Source organism: Carcharhinus amblyrhynchos, chromosome 17 (assembly GCF_965287045.1).
Source record: "Carcharhinus amblyrhynchos chromosome 17, sCarAmb.v2.hapA, whole genome shotgun sequence".
NCBI classification, from domain to species: Eukaryota; Metazoa; Chordata; class Chondrichthyes; order Carcharhiniformes; family Carcharhinidae; genus Carcharhinus; species Carcharhinus amblyrhynchos.
In genome coordinates, this window is record NC_137340.1 from 10,462,416 (window position 1) to 10,478,125 (window position 15,710).

The window sequence follows — 15,710 nt, forward strand, 5'->3', positions numbered from 1 at the left end:
ATTTGTGTGCAGTAGTCATGCAAGAGGCTCACGCAGGCTATTGTTGATAGCTGCCATCTCCTTGAGCAAATGCTCAGCAAGCATTGCCAGTGGCCGTCAACATGGCTATCACTGAGGATCATTCTTCATTTTCTACCTCTCCCTGGAGTTGTGCACTTTTTCCTGCAGAGACAAAAAAACAGAGGGTGTGTTTTTACAGCATATCGCTGCAGGGATGAGCCAGAAAATGTGGTGAACTGTTCAAATGTCCTTTGGCTTTGGTGGGACCGGAAGATCCTATGACTCTGAGAAATGGATTGTGTGGAGAGGAGAGAATGACACTAACTTTGGAAAATGAGTTTGAGGCATGTGTGCGAGATGTCAGGAAGGTGAAAGTGAATGTGAGTGTTGGCTGTTCAGATGAGGATGTGCCAGAAGAGGGAGGCATGAGTGCAGAAGCAAGTTAAGTTGATTTCAGAAGTGATGTGCAAAAGAATGCTGGAGATGTCAGAGTGTGGAGGTTGGCTAATGAAACTAGGGTGCAACTGACCTTTCCTACCCTGTTGAAGACGCTGAACCTCTTGGGCCACTGCAAGTTCAAAGGACTAGATTGTGCTGCTCACTTTCCTGGCCAATTTTGTCCATATCTGCCTGATTTGAAAGACTGGAATGTTTCCCTTGTCGATGGGGAACAGCATTTCGTTGCAGAATCTCAAGCCTCACAGCAGAACTTCCAGGAAAGAGTTAGCGACCCAGGGATGGCCTTCCTATATTCCCTTTCTATACTTGTGGTTGCCAAAGCCTCAGGAGACAATGCACAGTTCAGCCACTCTGTCCCTGCCCTTGATCCTTTAACCAGAAATCCTTCCTTTGATAGACACAAGCTGTTAGCACGCCCGCACTTTGCAATTAATCAGGAAACCTGGAACTGGGATGTTAATGCCGTGGCTGAGTTCAGGAACCACTGCAAAAGTGGCTTCAATGACAACAAGGCTCCTGACACTCTGCTGGTTCTCCACTGCAAGTAGGTCTGTTATATTGGAATCCTGCCCCCAGATCTCTCCTCCTCACTTTATGATAAGAAATCTCACACCACCAGTTTAAAGTCCAACAGGTTTATTTGGTAGCACGAGCTCTCGGAGCACTGCCCCGTCATCAGGTAAACCCAACTCTTCGCTCATCTGATGACGGGGCAGCGCTCCAGAAACTCATGCTGCCAAATAAACCCATTGGACTTTAACCTGGTGTTGTGGGACTTCTTACTGTACCTACCCCAGTCCAATATTGACATCTCCACATCCTCACTTTATACTCACTGGCTTCCTCCTGTTCTCTTATCGTGCAGCATTACTGACCTTCGAGCGCTTGATGATGAAAGCTTGAGAATTTGAATGTGCTCCACTGATAAGTTTCTCATTCTTAAAACAAATCAAAAATAATTCAAATTATTAAAATCTGCTGCTGTGTTCTTGTGTAAATAACATTTTAAGCATTTCCATTTTCAGGTGTATTTAAGATCAACAATCGGACAGGAGTCATTACAACAAATAAAACGTTGGATTATGAATCCATAAAAGACTATGAAATTAGAATCCAGGCAGATTCATTGCTGTTCTTCAGGTCAAACCTGAGGGTTCCTTCAAGAAGTAAGTCAAGATGATGGAATTTCTTTTTGTTTCTCACTTAAGTTGATCATTGGATTGCATTTAATTAGTCATAAATGTGGATGATAATTTTCCAAATACACATTTCTAATGTTTAGGTACAGTAGTTGACTTCTTTGTTGGCAAGTGCTCTACAAAATTAAGTTCCTTGGTGATGCCAGGTCCTCCTCAAGCTCAGAAACTTTTGAGTGTGGGCAGTCTGAGACACTTCCTACACGAGCTAACTCAGTCTTGGAAATCAGACCTGAAGCTAGCATTAGTCTACTTATTTCAATACATGAAGAGCTCAATGCCTGCTTCAGGCATGGGGGATAGATGCCTAATTCTTCCCTTTCCCAATATGACTCATTGGGGAATATCCATGTGGAAATGTGTGCGTCGTATTGAGTGCTTAGTCAGCTAACTAATGCTCAACAAAATGGGCTTTGTATGGGCAATTTTACAGAGCCACATCATTGGTGCTCCCATGTAATATTGACTCATAAAGCTCCCACAGACTTCCTTTAGCCTAACCAGTTTGTCATACATTATACAATTCAGAGGTACCAACATTAGGATTATGAGCAAATACCTGAAAGTGACTCTGTGAAGAAACTTGCAGAGATCTTCCTAGAGTGGCTATTGATCATCACCTAAGGACTCATGGAATCATAGAATCCCTACAGTGCAGAAGGAGGCCATTCAGCCCATTGAGTCGGCACTGACCACAATCCCACCCAGTTCCTAACCCCACAAGCCCATGCATTTACCCTAGCTCGTTCCCTGATACTAAGGGAGAATTTAGCACAGCCAATCCACCTAACCTGCACATCTCGGGATTGTGGGAGGAAACCGGAGCACCTGGAGGAAACCCACGGAGACATAAGAACATAAGAAATAGGAGCAGGAGTAGGCCATCTAGCCCTTCGAGCCTGCCCCGCCATTCAATAAGATCATGGCTGATCTGAAGTGGCTCAGTTCCACTTTCCCGCTTTCTCCCCAGAACCCTTAATCCCCTTGCCTACCAAAAACCTATCTACCCTTGTCTTAAATATATTTAGCGAGGTAGCCTCCACCACTTCAATGGGCAGAGAATTCCAGAGATTCACCACCCTTTGAGTGAAGAAGTTCCTCCTCAACTCCTAAACTGGGGGTAAGGTGTTAGCGTGGATAGAGGATTGGTTGTCTAATAGGAGGCAGAGAGTTGGTATCAATGGGTGCTATTCTGATTGGCGGTTGGTGACTAGTGGAGTGCCGCATGGATCGGTGCTGGGGCCTCAACTATTTACCATTTATATAGATGATCTGGAGGAGGGGGCTGAGTGTAGGGTGTCGAAATTTGCTGATGACACCAAGATAAGTGGAAAAGCAAATTGTGCAGAGGGTGTGGAAAGTCCGCAGAGGGATCTAGATAGGCTAAGCGAGTGGGCGAGGACCTGGCGGATGGAGTACAATGTTAGCAAGTGTGAGGTTATCCACTTTGGCAGGAATAATATTAGGAGGGATTACTATTTAAAGGGCATGCTACGGTGCAAACTGCCCCCCCCTTATCTTGAGGCTGTGCCCTCTAGTCCTGCTGTCCTTTCTGAGCGGGAAGAATCTCTCTACCTCTACCCTATCCATCCCCTTCATTACCTTATACGTCTCTATAAGATCCCCCCTCATCCTTCTAAACTCCAACGAGTACAAACCCAGTCTATTCAGCCTTTCTTCATAGTTCAACCCCCTCATCTCCGGTATCAGCCTAGTGAACCTCCTCTGCACTCCTTCCAAGGCCAAAATATCCTTGCGCAACTGCGGCGACCAAAACTGCACACAGTACTCCAGCTGCGGCCTCACCAGTGCCCTGAACAGTTGCAACAAGACTTCCCTGCTTTTATATTCTATCCCCCTCGCTATAAAGGCCAGCATCCCATTTGCCTCCCTGATCACCTGCTGCACCCGCAGGCTGGGTTTTTGCGACTCATGCACAAAGACCCCCAGGTCCCTTTGCACCGTAGCATGCCCTTTAAATAGTAATCCCTCCTACTATTATTCCTGCCAAAGTGGATAACCTCACACTTGATAACATTGTACTCCATCTGCCAGGTCCTCGCCCACTCGCTCAGCCTATCTAGATCCCTCTGCGGACTTTCCACACCCTCCGCACAATTTGCTTTTCCACTTATCTTTGTGTCATCAGCAAATTTCGACACCCTGCACTCAGCCCCCTCCTCCAGATCATCTATATAAATGGTAAATAGTTGAGGCCCCAGCACCGATCCGTGCGGCACTCCACTAGTCACCAACCGCCAATCAGAATAGCACCCATTGATACCAACTCTCTGCCTCCTATTAGACAACCAATGCTAACACCTTACCCCCAACTCCATGCCCCCTAACCTTCTGAAGCAACCTTTTGTGCAGCACCTTATCAAACGCCTTCTGAAAATCGAGAAACACCACATCCACCAGTTCCCCTCTGTCTATCGCACTCGTCACATCCTCATAGAATTCCAAACACGGGGAGGATGTGCAAAATCCACATAGATAGTGATCTGAGGCCGGAATTGAACCCGGGTCCTTGGCACTGTTAGGCAGCAGGGCTAACCACTGTGCCGCCATGCCGTGTATTTATTTGAGAAAATAATTTAAGAAATTTAAAACCATTAGCTCGCGTCATTAAATCAGCAAATCAGTTTGGAAGAATCTTGCTCGACTCAAAATGTTAATTCTTTATCTCTTCACAGATGTTGCTGGACCTGCTGAGTATTTCTAGCACTATACGTTTTTATTTCAGATTTCCAGCATCGGCAATACTTTTGCTTTTACGTTAGTAAGTCAGTAGTTTTGCAGGAGGGGGATGTTGCATGAACTGATCTTGCATTGTGCTGAATGCTAAATACTGGCACCAGTGAAATATCGCCCAAGCAAGTAGTTAAATGTTGAAGTGCAGTCCTCTGGTGGTCTTTAATGTCTTGCACCTTTTATTCAAAGTCTCTGAAATCTTTGCCTCGCCAAGAAAGAAAATGTCAGAATGATGGAAACTTCAGTGTGCTTTATTATGTTACTCTGAGTCCAACTGGGACTGGGGACTGTTTTCTTGTGCAGAGGCTATGGGTGGGATTTTCCGTCCACGCTCACCCCGAAATCAGAAGATCCCACCTGAGGTCAACAGACGTTTGCATGTCCCGCCCCTCGCTTGCTACGATTCTGGTGATGGGCAGGATGGGGAAACTCCCCCCGCCCCCCATTGAGTTTGAATGAGGAAGCAATTTGCATATGTTAAATCACAAATGTAGAAAATTACGTAGCATGATCTGAGTTTTACATGTTTTGGTTTAGTTTTTATATTTCCAAAACAATTGTTAGTTAATTTACGTGATTCATTTTTGATTTTTTTTGGGGGGCTGGATTTTATTTATTTCAGCATAGAATAATGTCACCAATTATTCTCTGTCTGGGATGGCTAGCAGGGATGTTTCCTCCAAGCACTTATCAGCACTTTTAAAACAGCTGCAAGTAAAAGAAATTGTAATCACATTGACCTGGGAAGATGGAAAAGGATATATGGTGATTTCCAATGGTTTGCAGCTGAATATAATTTGTGGATTAAGTTTAAGACTGATCTATCCCAGCTCAGCTAGTTTCTAAATGTGAAAATAGTTCTGTTAGAAAACCAAAATGTAATTTCCAAAGTGGAGCTTCTTGACCTTCTTGGAAGGATCCTTCAAGGCACTTCATCAATGCTTCTTTAAGAACATCTGCTCCTCCTTTCTTTCACAGCAACCTTCTTGTTGGGGGCTAACCTTACTGATCTCCTTCTTGCCCACACCTACCATCTCAACGGCAATCAGGCATGAGCAGTAAATGCTGATGACCACATCCTGTGAAAGAATTTATAAGAATCTGGCAATGCTTCCTTGGACCCTGCCAACAACCAACCATTGCTGCTTTTCTTTCCATTCACCTTCAGAAAGTGCGTTTACTCACAAAGATGATCCATGTTTGGCATAATCTTATGGTGGATCCTGGCTATGAATGGACTTTGTTGCATAGCAGGTGACATCTTTTTGCCTTCAAAATATTCAAAGAATCTGCTTCCACTTTCCTTTGAGGAAGCGAGTTCCAAGGACTCGCAACCCTCTGAGAGAAAAAATGTCTTCTCACCTCCATTATAAATGGGCGACCCCTTATTTTTAAACAGTGACCCCTAGTTCTAGATGCTCCCACAAGGCGATGCATCTTCTCCACATCCATCCTGTACAGGATCCTATACATTTCAATCCATTCATAAGAACATAAGAACATAAGAAATAGGAGCAGGAGTAGGCCATCTAGCCCTTCGAGCCTGCCCCGCCATTCAATAAGATCATGGCTGATCTGTCATGGCGCAGTTCCACATTCCCGCCCTCTCCCCATAACCCTTAATCCCCTCTCTTATCAAAAACCCATCAACCCGCGTCTTAAAAATATTTAGCGAGGCAGCCTCCACCACTTCAACGGGCAGAGAATTCCAGAGATTCACCACCCTTTGAGTGAAGAAGTTCCTCCTCAACTCCGTTCTAAACCGCACCCCCTTTATCTTGAGGCTGTGCCCCCTAGTCCTACTGTCTTTTTTGAGCGGGAAGAGTCTCTCCACCTCTATCCTATCCATCCCATTCATCATCTTATACATCACAATGAGATCTCCCCTCATTCTTCTAAACTCTAACGAGTACAAGCCCAGTTTATTCAGCCTCTCCTCATAGCTCAACCCCCTCAACTCTGGTATCAGCCTAGTAAACCTCTTCTGCACTCCCTCCAAGGCCAAAATATCTTTGCGCAGGTGCGGCGCCCAAAACTGCACACAGTACTCCAGCTGCGGCCTCACCAATGCCCCATACAGCTGCAGCAAGACCTCCTTACTTCTATATTCAATCCCCCTCGCTATGAAAGCCAGCATCCCATTCGCCTTCCTGACCACCTGCTGCACCTGCAAGCTGGGTTTTTGCGACTCATGCACAAGGACCCCGAGGTCCCTCTGCACCGTCGCCTGCCAGTAGATACAAGCCAGCCTGTCCAACCTTTCCTCAAAAGACAATCCACCCATTCCAGGTATTAGCCTGGTAAAACTTCTTTGAACTGCATTTACATTTTTTCTTAAATAAGGTGACCAGTTTTGTACATTGTACTGCAGCTATGGTCTCACTGATGCTCTGCTCGTCCCAGCTCAGCGAGCTTCTGACTTGTTAATGGCTGGTAGTTTTGTTGTCCTACTAATGTCAAGTGGAGCAGTGGCCACTATTGGAACTACAGGCAATCCCCAGTGGAAGTTGTTACAGGTGTTGGACACTAAGGTCGGCCCTGGTGAGGGGGTAGGGACCGGAGTTTGGAAAGTCAGGGATTCGGGGGGAGAGTAAAAATGTAAGAATGACCTTTAGGGGGATTGCTTACATGGATAGCGGGGATCCATAAGGAAGGTTTCCACCCCCTCCTATATTCCGTACCATCCCTTGCAGCTAAAGCTGCTAGCCTTTCCAAATGGCATGGATATTACCTACCATAGTAAAACACCAGCTGGGGTGAAATAAGACCTTTAATTTGCCATTAATTGATCACTTAATGAGCCCAAATGTATGTCGGTCACCCAATGACGCCACTGCCCCTCCTGAAATTTCACACAGGTCAGGAGAAGTTGTGCCGCCAATGGGAAGAGTACTCACTGGATGTTATGAGATTCCCCTCTCCCCACTTTCAAACCTGCTGGGGGGCATAAAATACAGGCCAGATCTTGTTATTGGTATTTCACACCACAGATGCAGCCAAACACGCAGAGTATTTCCAGCATTTTTTTTTGAGCTTTGTATTGTTTTGGATTACTGCAGATGAATTTAGAATATACCACCTGGCCTTCTCTGACAGTTTCGCCTCTGTTTCACTGGTGTGGAAGGCTTATCTTGAAAAGGTAAATCCATTTGTTAGTAGCTAATTTCTGCCTCTCAGCATTGCTAGCCAGAATTTTGCTGGTGGCTCGGATGTTTCATAAGGATGGAAGTAAATGTTAATATCGAACATGGAACTGTTCTGAGAAAGCCAATGTGTGTACAGTGAATCCTAGCCTAGAAAATATTTTAGTTATACCAGTTGAACAACTCCTAATATGTTTTCTATATAGTGCACATTTGAAGTTTATTTATTAGTGTCACAAGTAGGATTACATTAACACTGCAATGAAGTTACTGTGAAAATCCCCTAGTCACCAAACTCGGCGCCTGTTCAGGTACACTGAGGGAGAATTTACCCTGGCCAATGCACCTAACCAGCATGTCTTTCAGACTGTGGGAAAAAACACATGCAGATACAGGGAGAACATGCAGACTGTGTGACCCAAGCTAGGAATCGAACCCGGGTCCCTGGTGCTGTGAGGCAGCAGTGCTAACCATTATGCTACCATGCCGCCAGTGTTTTAACAAAGTGGTTAGCACTGCTGCCTTAGGGACCCAGGTTCAATTCCAGCCTCGGGCGAATGTCTGGGCAGGATTTTCCAGCCGCGTTCACCCCAAAACTGGAAAATCCCACATGAGGTCAACAGACTTTTGCAATGTCTGCTCCCCCCCACCCACCATGATTCCCGCGGTAGGTGGGATGGGAAGATTCCCCCCTTCGCTCTGAAGTTTGCACATTCTTCCAGTGTCTGCGTGGGTTTTCTCCGGGTGCTCCAGTTTCCTCCTACATCTGAAGATGTGCAGGTTACGTTGATTGTCCACATTAAATTGATCCTTAGTGTCAGGAGGATTAGCAGGGTATATACATGGGGCTACAGGGATAGAGCCAGGGGGAAAAGTTGTCAGATATATCAAATAGCCTCCTTCTGCACTGTAGGGATTCTATGAAAGCTATTAGCTAATTTGTTTTAATGTTAATTTGTGTTAATGATTTCACTGAAATAATTAACAAGAAAATGTTAAACAAGCCTACTAAGTCTTCATCCTCAGTCAATAATAGGTGCCATTATCTTTTGTTTCTCTCTCATATTCCTTGCTAATTGAGAGGACAGACCTTTACATGGTTGTCAATCTGCTCATGTTTCTACTGATGCTTGATGACATCTAATCATCTTGGCCTTGTACCCTTCAAACTTGGTTGGCTTCTACACAGTAGACACTGAATCCTTCACTTTGCCAGCATAATATTCTCAAATTAGAAGCTTGTTGAGATATTTTGTTCTAAAGATATTTGATAATTTATCTACAAAACAAAAGTTTAATTCATATTTTCAGAATATAATTTAAGATGACCAAAGGCCTGATGGTTAACCGTCTAAAATGTTTAATTTGCATTTAAAATCTGAAATTAAAACCTGTACTCAAGATTGTACTTTACAATTTCAGCAACTCCTACCTACAACCTCAGCCTTGAATTTATTCCTTCAGTTTTTGCAAGGGAGCATGAAAGGCAGGGAAGGATATACTGTGAAAACTACTTCACTCTTCTGATTTCATTGGAACAGGAATTTTGTGACAAAAGAACAATGTTTCAAGCAGCAAGAAGAATAAATCTCCAAAGTGTAATCAGGAGAATAGTAACTTGTCTTCTTTATTGCTCCCTGCTGCCATTGCTCCCAGACATTGTATATAAAATGCCAGCTGAGCCAGCACACTAAGTGCCACGTGCTGATTTAAGAAGCAAGATTTTAATTATGTGAAATGCACAGCTAGGGGAAAACAACGTTATGCAATGCAGCTTGCAGTTTACACAATGTGTGTGTGCAGAAATTGATGCTATTTTTAGCAGGAGGAAATGTTATACTTAATACTTTGGATCTATCGTTGCTCTTCTGTCCCCTCATTCAAAGCTTTTTCATTCAAGTATCATCCTCAATCCTTCCACCTCTCCCCAGGTTTCAGCAATTTATATTGGTGAAGCATTCCATCTACGACCGAGTGATGATGTGGAGATGCCGGCGTTGGACTGGGATGGGCACATTAAGAAGTCTCACAACACCAGGTTAAAGACCAACAGGTGTAACCCCAGTTCAACGCCGGCACCTCCACATCATGGCTACTACTGACACTGCAAATTGCCAGCTCAAAATGGAGACCATTCACCTGATGGAGGAACAGTGCTCTGAAAACTCATGATTCCAAATAAACCTGCTGGGCTTTAACCTATGAGACTTCTTACTTAGACTGAGTGGCCATTCTTTACTGAATGATGACTATGCAATGACTATTGCTGCAGTCAGCATCCCCATCAGATTCGAGGGCTGTCATCATGTTACGTGTGCATATTCATTTCCAGCAAGAGATACAAAGTGGTGACAGGAGCGAGAACACAATTTGATGTTTTTGTGTCTTCATAAGCCCAGAGACACAAGAGAGTATTTCAGTGTCACCCCAACTGAGATCCAGTAGATCCATAAGAGATGATTTCATATCACAGCAGGTTATTAGATACAGTGACTTCCTGGTTAGATGCATAGGACACAATGATAAGCAAGTGACTGGTGGAAACCCATTTTGGTTTCTACCATTCCTACCCAGATCTTTCAAGGTATACACTACATTTGTTCCATAGTTGGACTTCTAAACAAAGATGGACGGAGGCTGGGGCATGTACAATAATGAGCACAACAGTTAGAAAACAGCTAGACACGCAAGAAAGTGTAGTGTGTGAGGACAGAAATGTTGTATGCTCATTAGGTCTCATCGAAGAGGTTCAACGTTTATTGGTAACACATAACTATGTACATATGTACAGCGTATGGTCCAGCTTGGAGCTTATACCATGCTGGCTTCTACACAGGTCCCTGTCCAGTCCACAACTCTCTCACGTTTCAAGTATTGTGTCTGTTTACATCGCTCTGTGGGCAATAATTACCTAGTCCCACACTAATCCTTGCTATGCTAGATACCCTTATGCTGCACAACCCCAACTCTATGTCCAACATATTTACACTTCTATCACATGTACCATTATGCCTCCCCTACTCTCCTCCTCAAGCCTCTGACTTTTAGATTCAGGTGGTCTTCAGGCTTGACAATTCTCCCAGATCTTGTTCTGGAGGGACACGTAGTATTGAGGAAGTTGGGGGGGTGGGGGAGGGCTACAGAGGGACTTGGACAGGTTAGGAGAGTGAGCAACAAAGTGGCAGATGGAATACAATGTGAAAAAGTGTGAGGTTATGCACTTTGGAAGGAGGAATGGGGGCATAGGCTACTTTCTAAATGGGAAAATGCTTGGGAAATCAGACACACAAAAGGGACTTGGGAGTCATTGTTCAAGATCCTCTTAAGGTTAACATGTAAATTCAGTCAGCAGTTAGGAAGACAAATGCAATGTTAGCATTCATGTTGAGGGGGCTAGAATACAAGAGCAGGAATGTACTTCTGAGGCTGTACAAGGCTCTGGTCAGACCCAATTTGGACTATTGTGAGCAGTTTTGGGCCTCATATCTAAGATAGGATGTGCTGCCCTTGGAAAGGGTCAAGAAGAGGTCACAAGAATGATCCCTGGAATGAAGAGTTTGTCCTATGAGGAATGGTCGAGGACTCTGGGTCTGTACTGGTTGGGGTTTAGAAGAATGAGGGGGGATCTTGTTGAAACTTGCAGGATACCGCGAGGCCTGGATAGAGTGGACATGGAGAGGTTGTTTCCACTGGTAGGAAAAGCTAGAACCAGAGGGCACAAACTCAGGCTAAAGGGCTGATCCTTTAAAACAGAGATGAGGAGGAACTTCTTCAGTCAGAGAGTAGTGAATCTGTGGAACTCTTTGCCAGAGAAGGCTGTGGAGGCCAGGTCATTGAGTGTCTTTCAGACAGAGATAGATAGGTTCTTGACTAATCAGGGGATCAGGGGTTATGGGGAAAAAGCAAGAGAATGGGGATGAGGAAAAAAAAAATCAGCCATGATTGAATGGCAGAGCGGACTCAATGGGCCCAGTGGCCTAATTTTGCTCCTATGTCATATGGTCTAATGGTTACACTTGGAGGAGTGGCAGGCTCTGATATGTTGATATGTTTTAACTTTGTAGATTGCCTTTCTGGCACTTAATTGTCTTTTTTTTAAATCTCTTTTTCTTGGCATTGAACCTCTCCTTGTCAACTCCACATTTGGTCTGCTCCAGGGCAAGGAGCTTATCTGATTCTTTTTGAAGAGAATGTTCACTCTGTTTATTCTTGGTACAAAACTGGTGGTTCTTTTTGCTTGTGGTGCGTTCTGTTCTTTGTGGCAGCATACGCTTCAAAATTTAATCTTCCTTTCTGCTGCTTTCAGAATTTTACCTAAATATTTATTTACCCTCTTTTTCAAATCTTTATCAAGCTTATCAATCTTTTCATTCACCTTAACATCTACCTTGGTAAATTCAGTTATCTTTGTTTCAGAGGTATCATTCAACTAGTTTAACAGCTTCACCTGGGCATTTAGTTCTTTTCAGGATCCTTCTTCTGTGGTCACTGACTGTTCCTTTGACTCTTTCAATTAACTTGTTGCATCCTCAATCTGTTACTTAGAATTTATTTTGTCTGCGTTCAAAGTCTGGATTTGCTCATCCATGCAGTGCATTTTCTCTTTCAAGTACTTCCAATTGGATCAAAATTCAAGAATTTAATTTGTTAATGTTGCACGCAAGCAACTGGTCTGATTCATCAGCAATTCTTTCTCCTTTATAAGGTGGAGACGCCGGTGTTGGACTGGGGTAGGCACATAAGAAGTCTCACAACACCAGGTTAAAGTCCAACAGGTTTATTTGATAGCACGAGCTTTCGGAGCGCTGCTCCTTAATCAGGTGATGATGAAGGGGCAGCACTCCAAAAGCTCGTGCTACCAAGTAAATTTGTTGGACTTTAACCTCGTGTTGTGAGACTTCTTACTATCCTTCATGAGAACTTTCACTTTTTCTTGCCATTCTGTGTTCTTGATTTTCATTTCCACTATTTCATTTTTCGACAAGTCAGTAAGTTTGAGGCATCTAATGCCTTCCTTGTTCCTCAGCTTCAGATTTACATTTTCCCATCTTAGATTGCCTTTCTCTCTCTGCCTGCAGCACAGATTTGTCCCGGTCCTTCATTTTGATTTCACTGTTAGCCAGGTCTGCCTCCACTGAAGTTTTAACTTGTTCCAACTCTGGTACAAATCATGGCTTCCTAATTCATTTGAACGACTGTGGCACAGTGATTAGCACTGCTGCCTCACAGTACCAGGGACTGAGATTTGATTCCCAGCTTGGGTCACTGTCTGTGCAGAGTCTGCATGTTTTCCCTATTGTCTGCGTGGGTTTCCTCCCACAGTTCAAAAGACAGGCTGGCTAGGGACATTGGCCGTGCTAAATTCTCCCTCAGTGTACCTGAACAGGCGCCAGAATGTGACGATTAGGAGATTTTCACAGTAACTTAATTACAGTGTTCATATAAGCTCACTTGTGACAAATAAATAAACTAAACTAAAAAAAACCTAAATTCTCTACGACATTCCCGTTGATCAGAGTCAGGGGGTTCTGCATTTCCACTTGCTGTTGCAGTTTGGGAAATGTGTCATCATTTTCAAAAAAAAAAATATTTTTAAGACCTCTGGATGGTCCTCTGTCTGTCTGCCACCGTTATATAGTTCGCTTGGGTATTTATTTTTTACTTTCATAGCTTTAGTGTGAATTTTCTGTATCTCTTTTATGCTTCTATGCATTTTATGCATATTTGCTGAAGACTTTTAATATTTAATCAAAGTTGGTTGAGGATTCATCAGTCTATTACATTAGGATTACTTCATTTGCAAGCTCAGCAAAGGAGTATAAAAACATCTTAATCTGGACTTCTTCTGATTTTCTACTTAGATATGGTTTCTTTTGTTTGCCTGTTGTTTCATGGGATGTGACCATCACTGGCAAGGCCATCATTTGCTGCCCATTTCGAATTGAACTGAGTAGCTTGCTAGGCCATTGCAGAGGGTAGTTAAGAATCAGCCACAGTGCTGTGTGTATGGAATCACCCATAGACCAGACTCGATAAGGATGGCAGACTTTCTTTCCTCAAGGTCATTAGTGAGCGAGGTGGCTTTTTACAACAATTGGTGATGGTTCCATGGTCACCATTACCGAGACAAAATTTATATTCCAGAATTTACTAATTGAGTTTAAATTCCACCAGCTACCATGGTGGGATTTGAACCCATGTCCCCAAACATTAGCCTGCAGGTCACGAGATTATTAATCCAGTGACATTACTGTTACAACATTATCTCCGCTAAATTAAACATTTTTTTCCCCCCAGTACGCCCAATTTTTCATCTGGTTTGGCTCTTGAATCAGTCCAAATTAGTAAAGTTGGTTTGTTACCCATAGTTGTTTAAAAGATTTTTGTGAGTACAGATTTAATTGCTGGTTTTAAAGATAGTGTCATAGTCAGTGTTTCCTCAGAGTCTTCCCGCACTTGTTGGGTTTGGCAAGCTTGTGCTACGATGGGGGTTCCAACATCTTTGTCTTTTATTTTGTGCAGAAATTGATCAACTACTCCAGGCGTTCCCTGCAATACCAGTGGGTTTTGGGGAGTTTTAACATCATTTCTAGGATTTGCCTGGGGTTTTTAAACTATTGATTTTCTTTTCCTTTGTGACACGCTCAGCCGCCACATTTTATGAAGCCAACTCTGAATGCAGTAAGAAGTCTCACAGCACCAGGTTAAAGTCCAACAAGTTTATTTGGTAGCAAAAGCCACTAGCTTTCGGAGCGCTTGCTGCTCCTTCGTTAGGTGAGTGAGAGTTGATTTGCAAACTCAGCAAAGGAGTATAAAAGCATCTTAATCTGGACTTCTTCTGATTTCCTACTTTTGTTTCTTTTGTTTGCTTATGTGACCATCACTTGCACTCCCACTCACCTGACGAAGGAGCAGCAGGTGCTCCGAAAGCTAGTGGCTTTTGCTGCAAATAAACCTGTTGGACTTTCACCTGGTGTTGTGAGACTTCTTACTGTGTTTACCGCAGTCCGATGCCGGCACCTCCACGTCATGGCCAACTCTGAACACAGGCTGGTCCCGGTGCCTTTGGAAATGACTTTTAAAAGACTGAAAACTTTTCCAAACTAGTTTTAGCCAAGAATTTGTTTTTTAGTTCACCCCAGTTGGGTCCTTTGACTGCATTTTATGGGCATTCAAACTGGACTTCCACACAATCTCTGGACTCCTCAACTGCACAATAGAGTTTTCTTCCTCTGCCCTCTGCTTCCAATTTGATTATGGAGCTTCCTTCGATGATCACCCTGAGTCTCTTCAATTTAGATGCTTTCAGCCAGATGCTTTGACTTTTCAGCTTTTGAATTTCTGCTCCACCTTCTCCAAGGTCTTGGGTTTTTCCCAAAACTGTCACCATCTTATATTTTGTATGTTCAGTAGGTTAAAAATTCTTTATTGATCTCGAAGCTGCCTTTATATCATAAATGTGCTATTCCTTCTTTTCTTTGAAACAGACCTGAGTTTCTCTTAAAATTCTGCATTGCTTCAGCAGGCTTCTTCACTCACTGTTAATGTTCTGGTACGGTGCTTTCGATTTACTAGCAAGCAGCGTGCATGTTCAAATATTTAAGTTTTGGATAGAGATTAAAATTTCATGGATTTATGTCAGCTAAAATTGGACCCAGCAAGTTTTGGGTGACTTAACCTCTTGCCTTCTGTATTGTAAGCCATGGAACATACACTATGTTGAACAGTTGCAAGGATTTGAATAAGTATCCTAAGCCAAACAGGGTGAAGGAAACAGTCTTGTCTGATTCATTGAACAGAGTCAGGAAGGAAGATCTATTCATTTTACAATTAAAATATTTTCTGAGCATTGATGCAATAAAACGTTGAACAGAGTTGGAACAATTTTGGTGTAAATAAACTTGCAGCTCAAAATTAAATACAAGGCCAGAGGTATCTTCTTCTCCCTGGTGCTTCAGATTTATAAGCATTTTTCTAAAGCACAATGCCTCTGGATTAGCTGAATGAGACTGTATTAAATCCAATGCAGGGTGTCCAGGATACATGAGGATGAGACACCAGTGAGACCTTAATTCATGATCACATTGTAACTAACCCATTGGCCACCCGTGAGGTACTAATGTTCATTGTTAGTCATGTTTGTAATTAAGCAAAACTG

General features: G+C 43.3%; 1 protein-coding gene across 11 annotated transcripts in view; it reads left to right on the forward strand.

Moving 5' to 3' along the window:
- The window catches only part of pcdh15b (protocadherin-related 15b), a 1,349,261-nt gene that overhangs the window by 1,235,969 nt on the left and 97,582 nt on the right, over positions 1–15,710 (forward strand). For all 11 annotated transcript variants that reach the window (XM_080205457.1, XM_080205459.1, XM_080205466.1 and 8 more), the window contains one exon: positions 1,485–1,625. In XM_080205457.1, the coding sequence (XP_080061583.1) occupies positions 1,485–1,625 (141 nt within the window). The remainder of the gene's footprint in view (positions 1–1,484; positions 1,626–15,710) is intronic.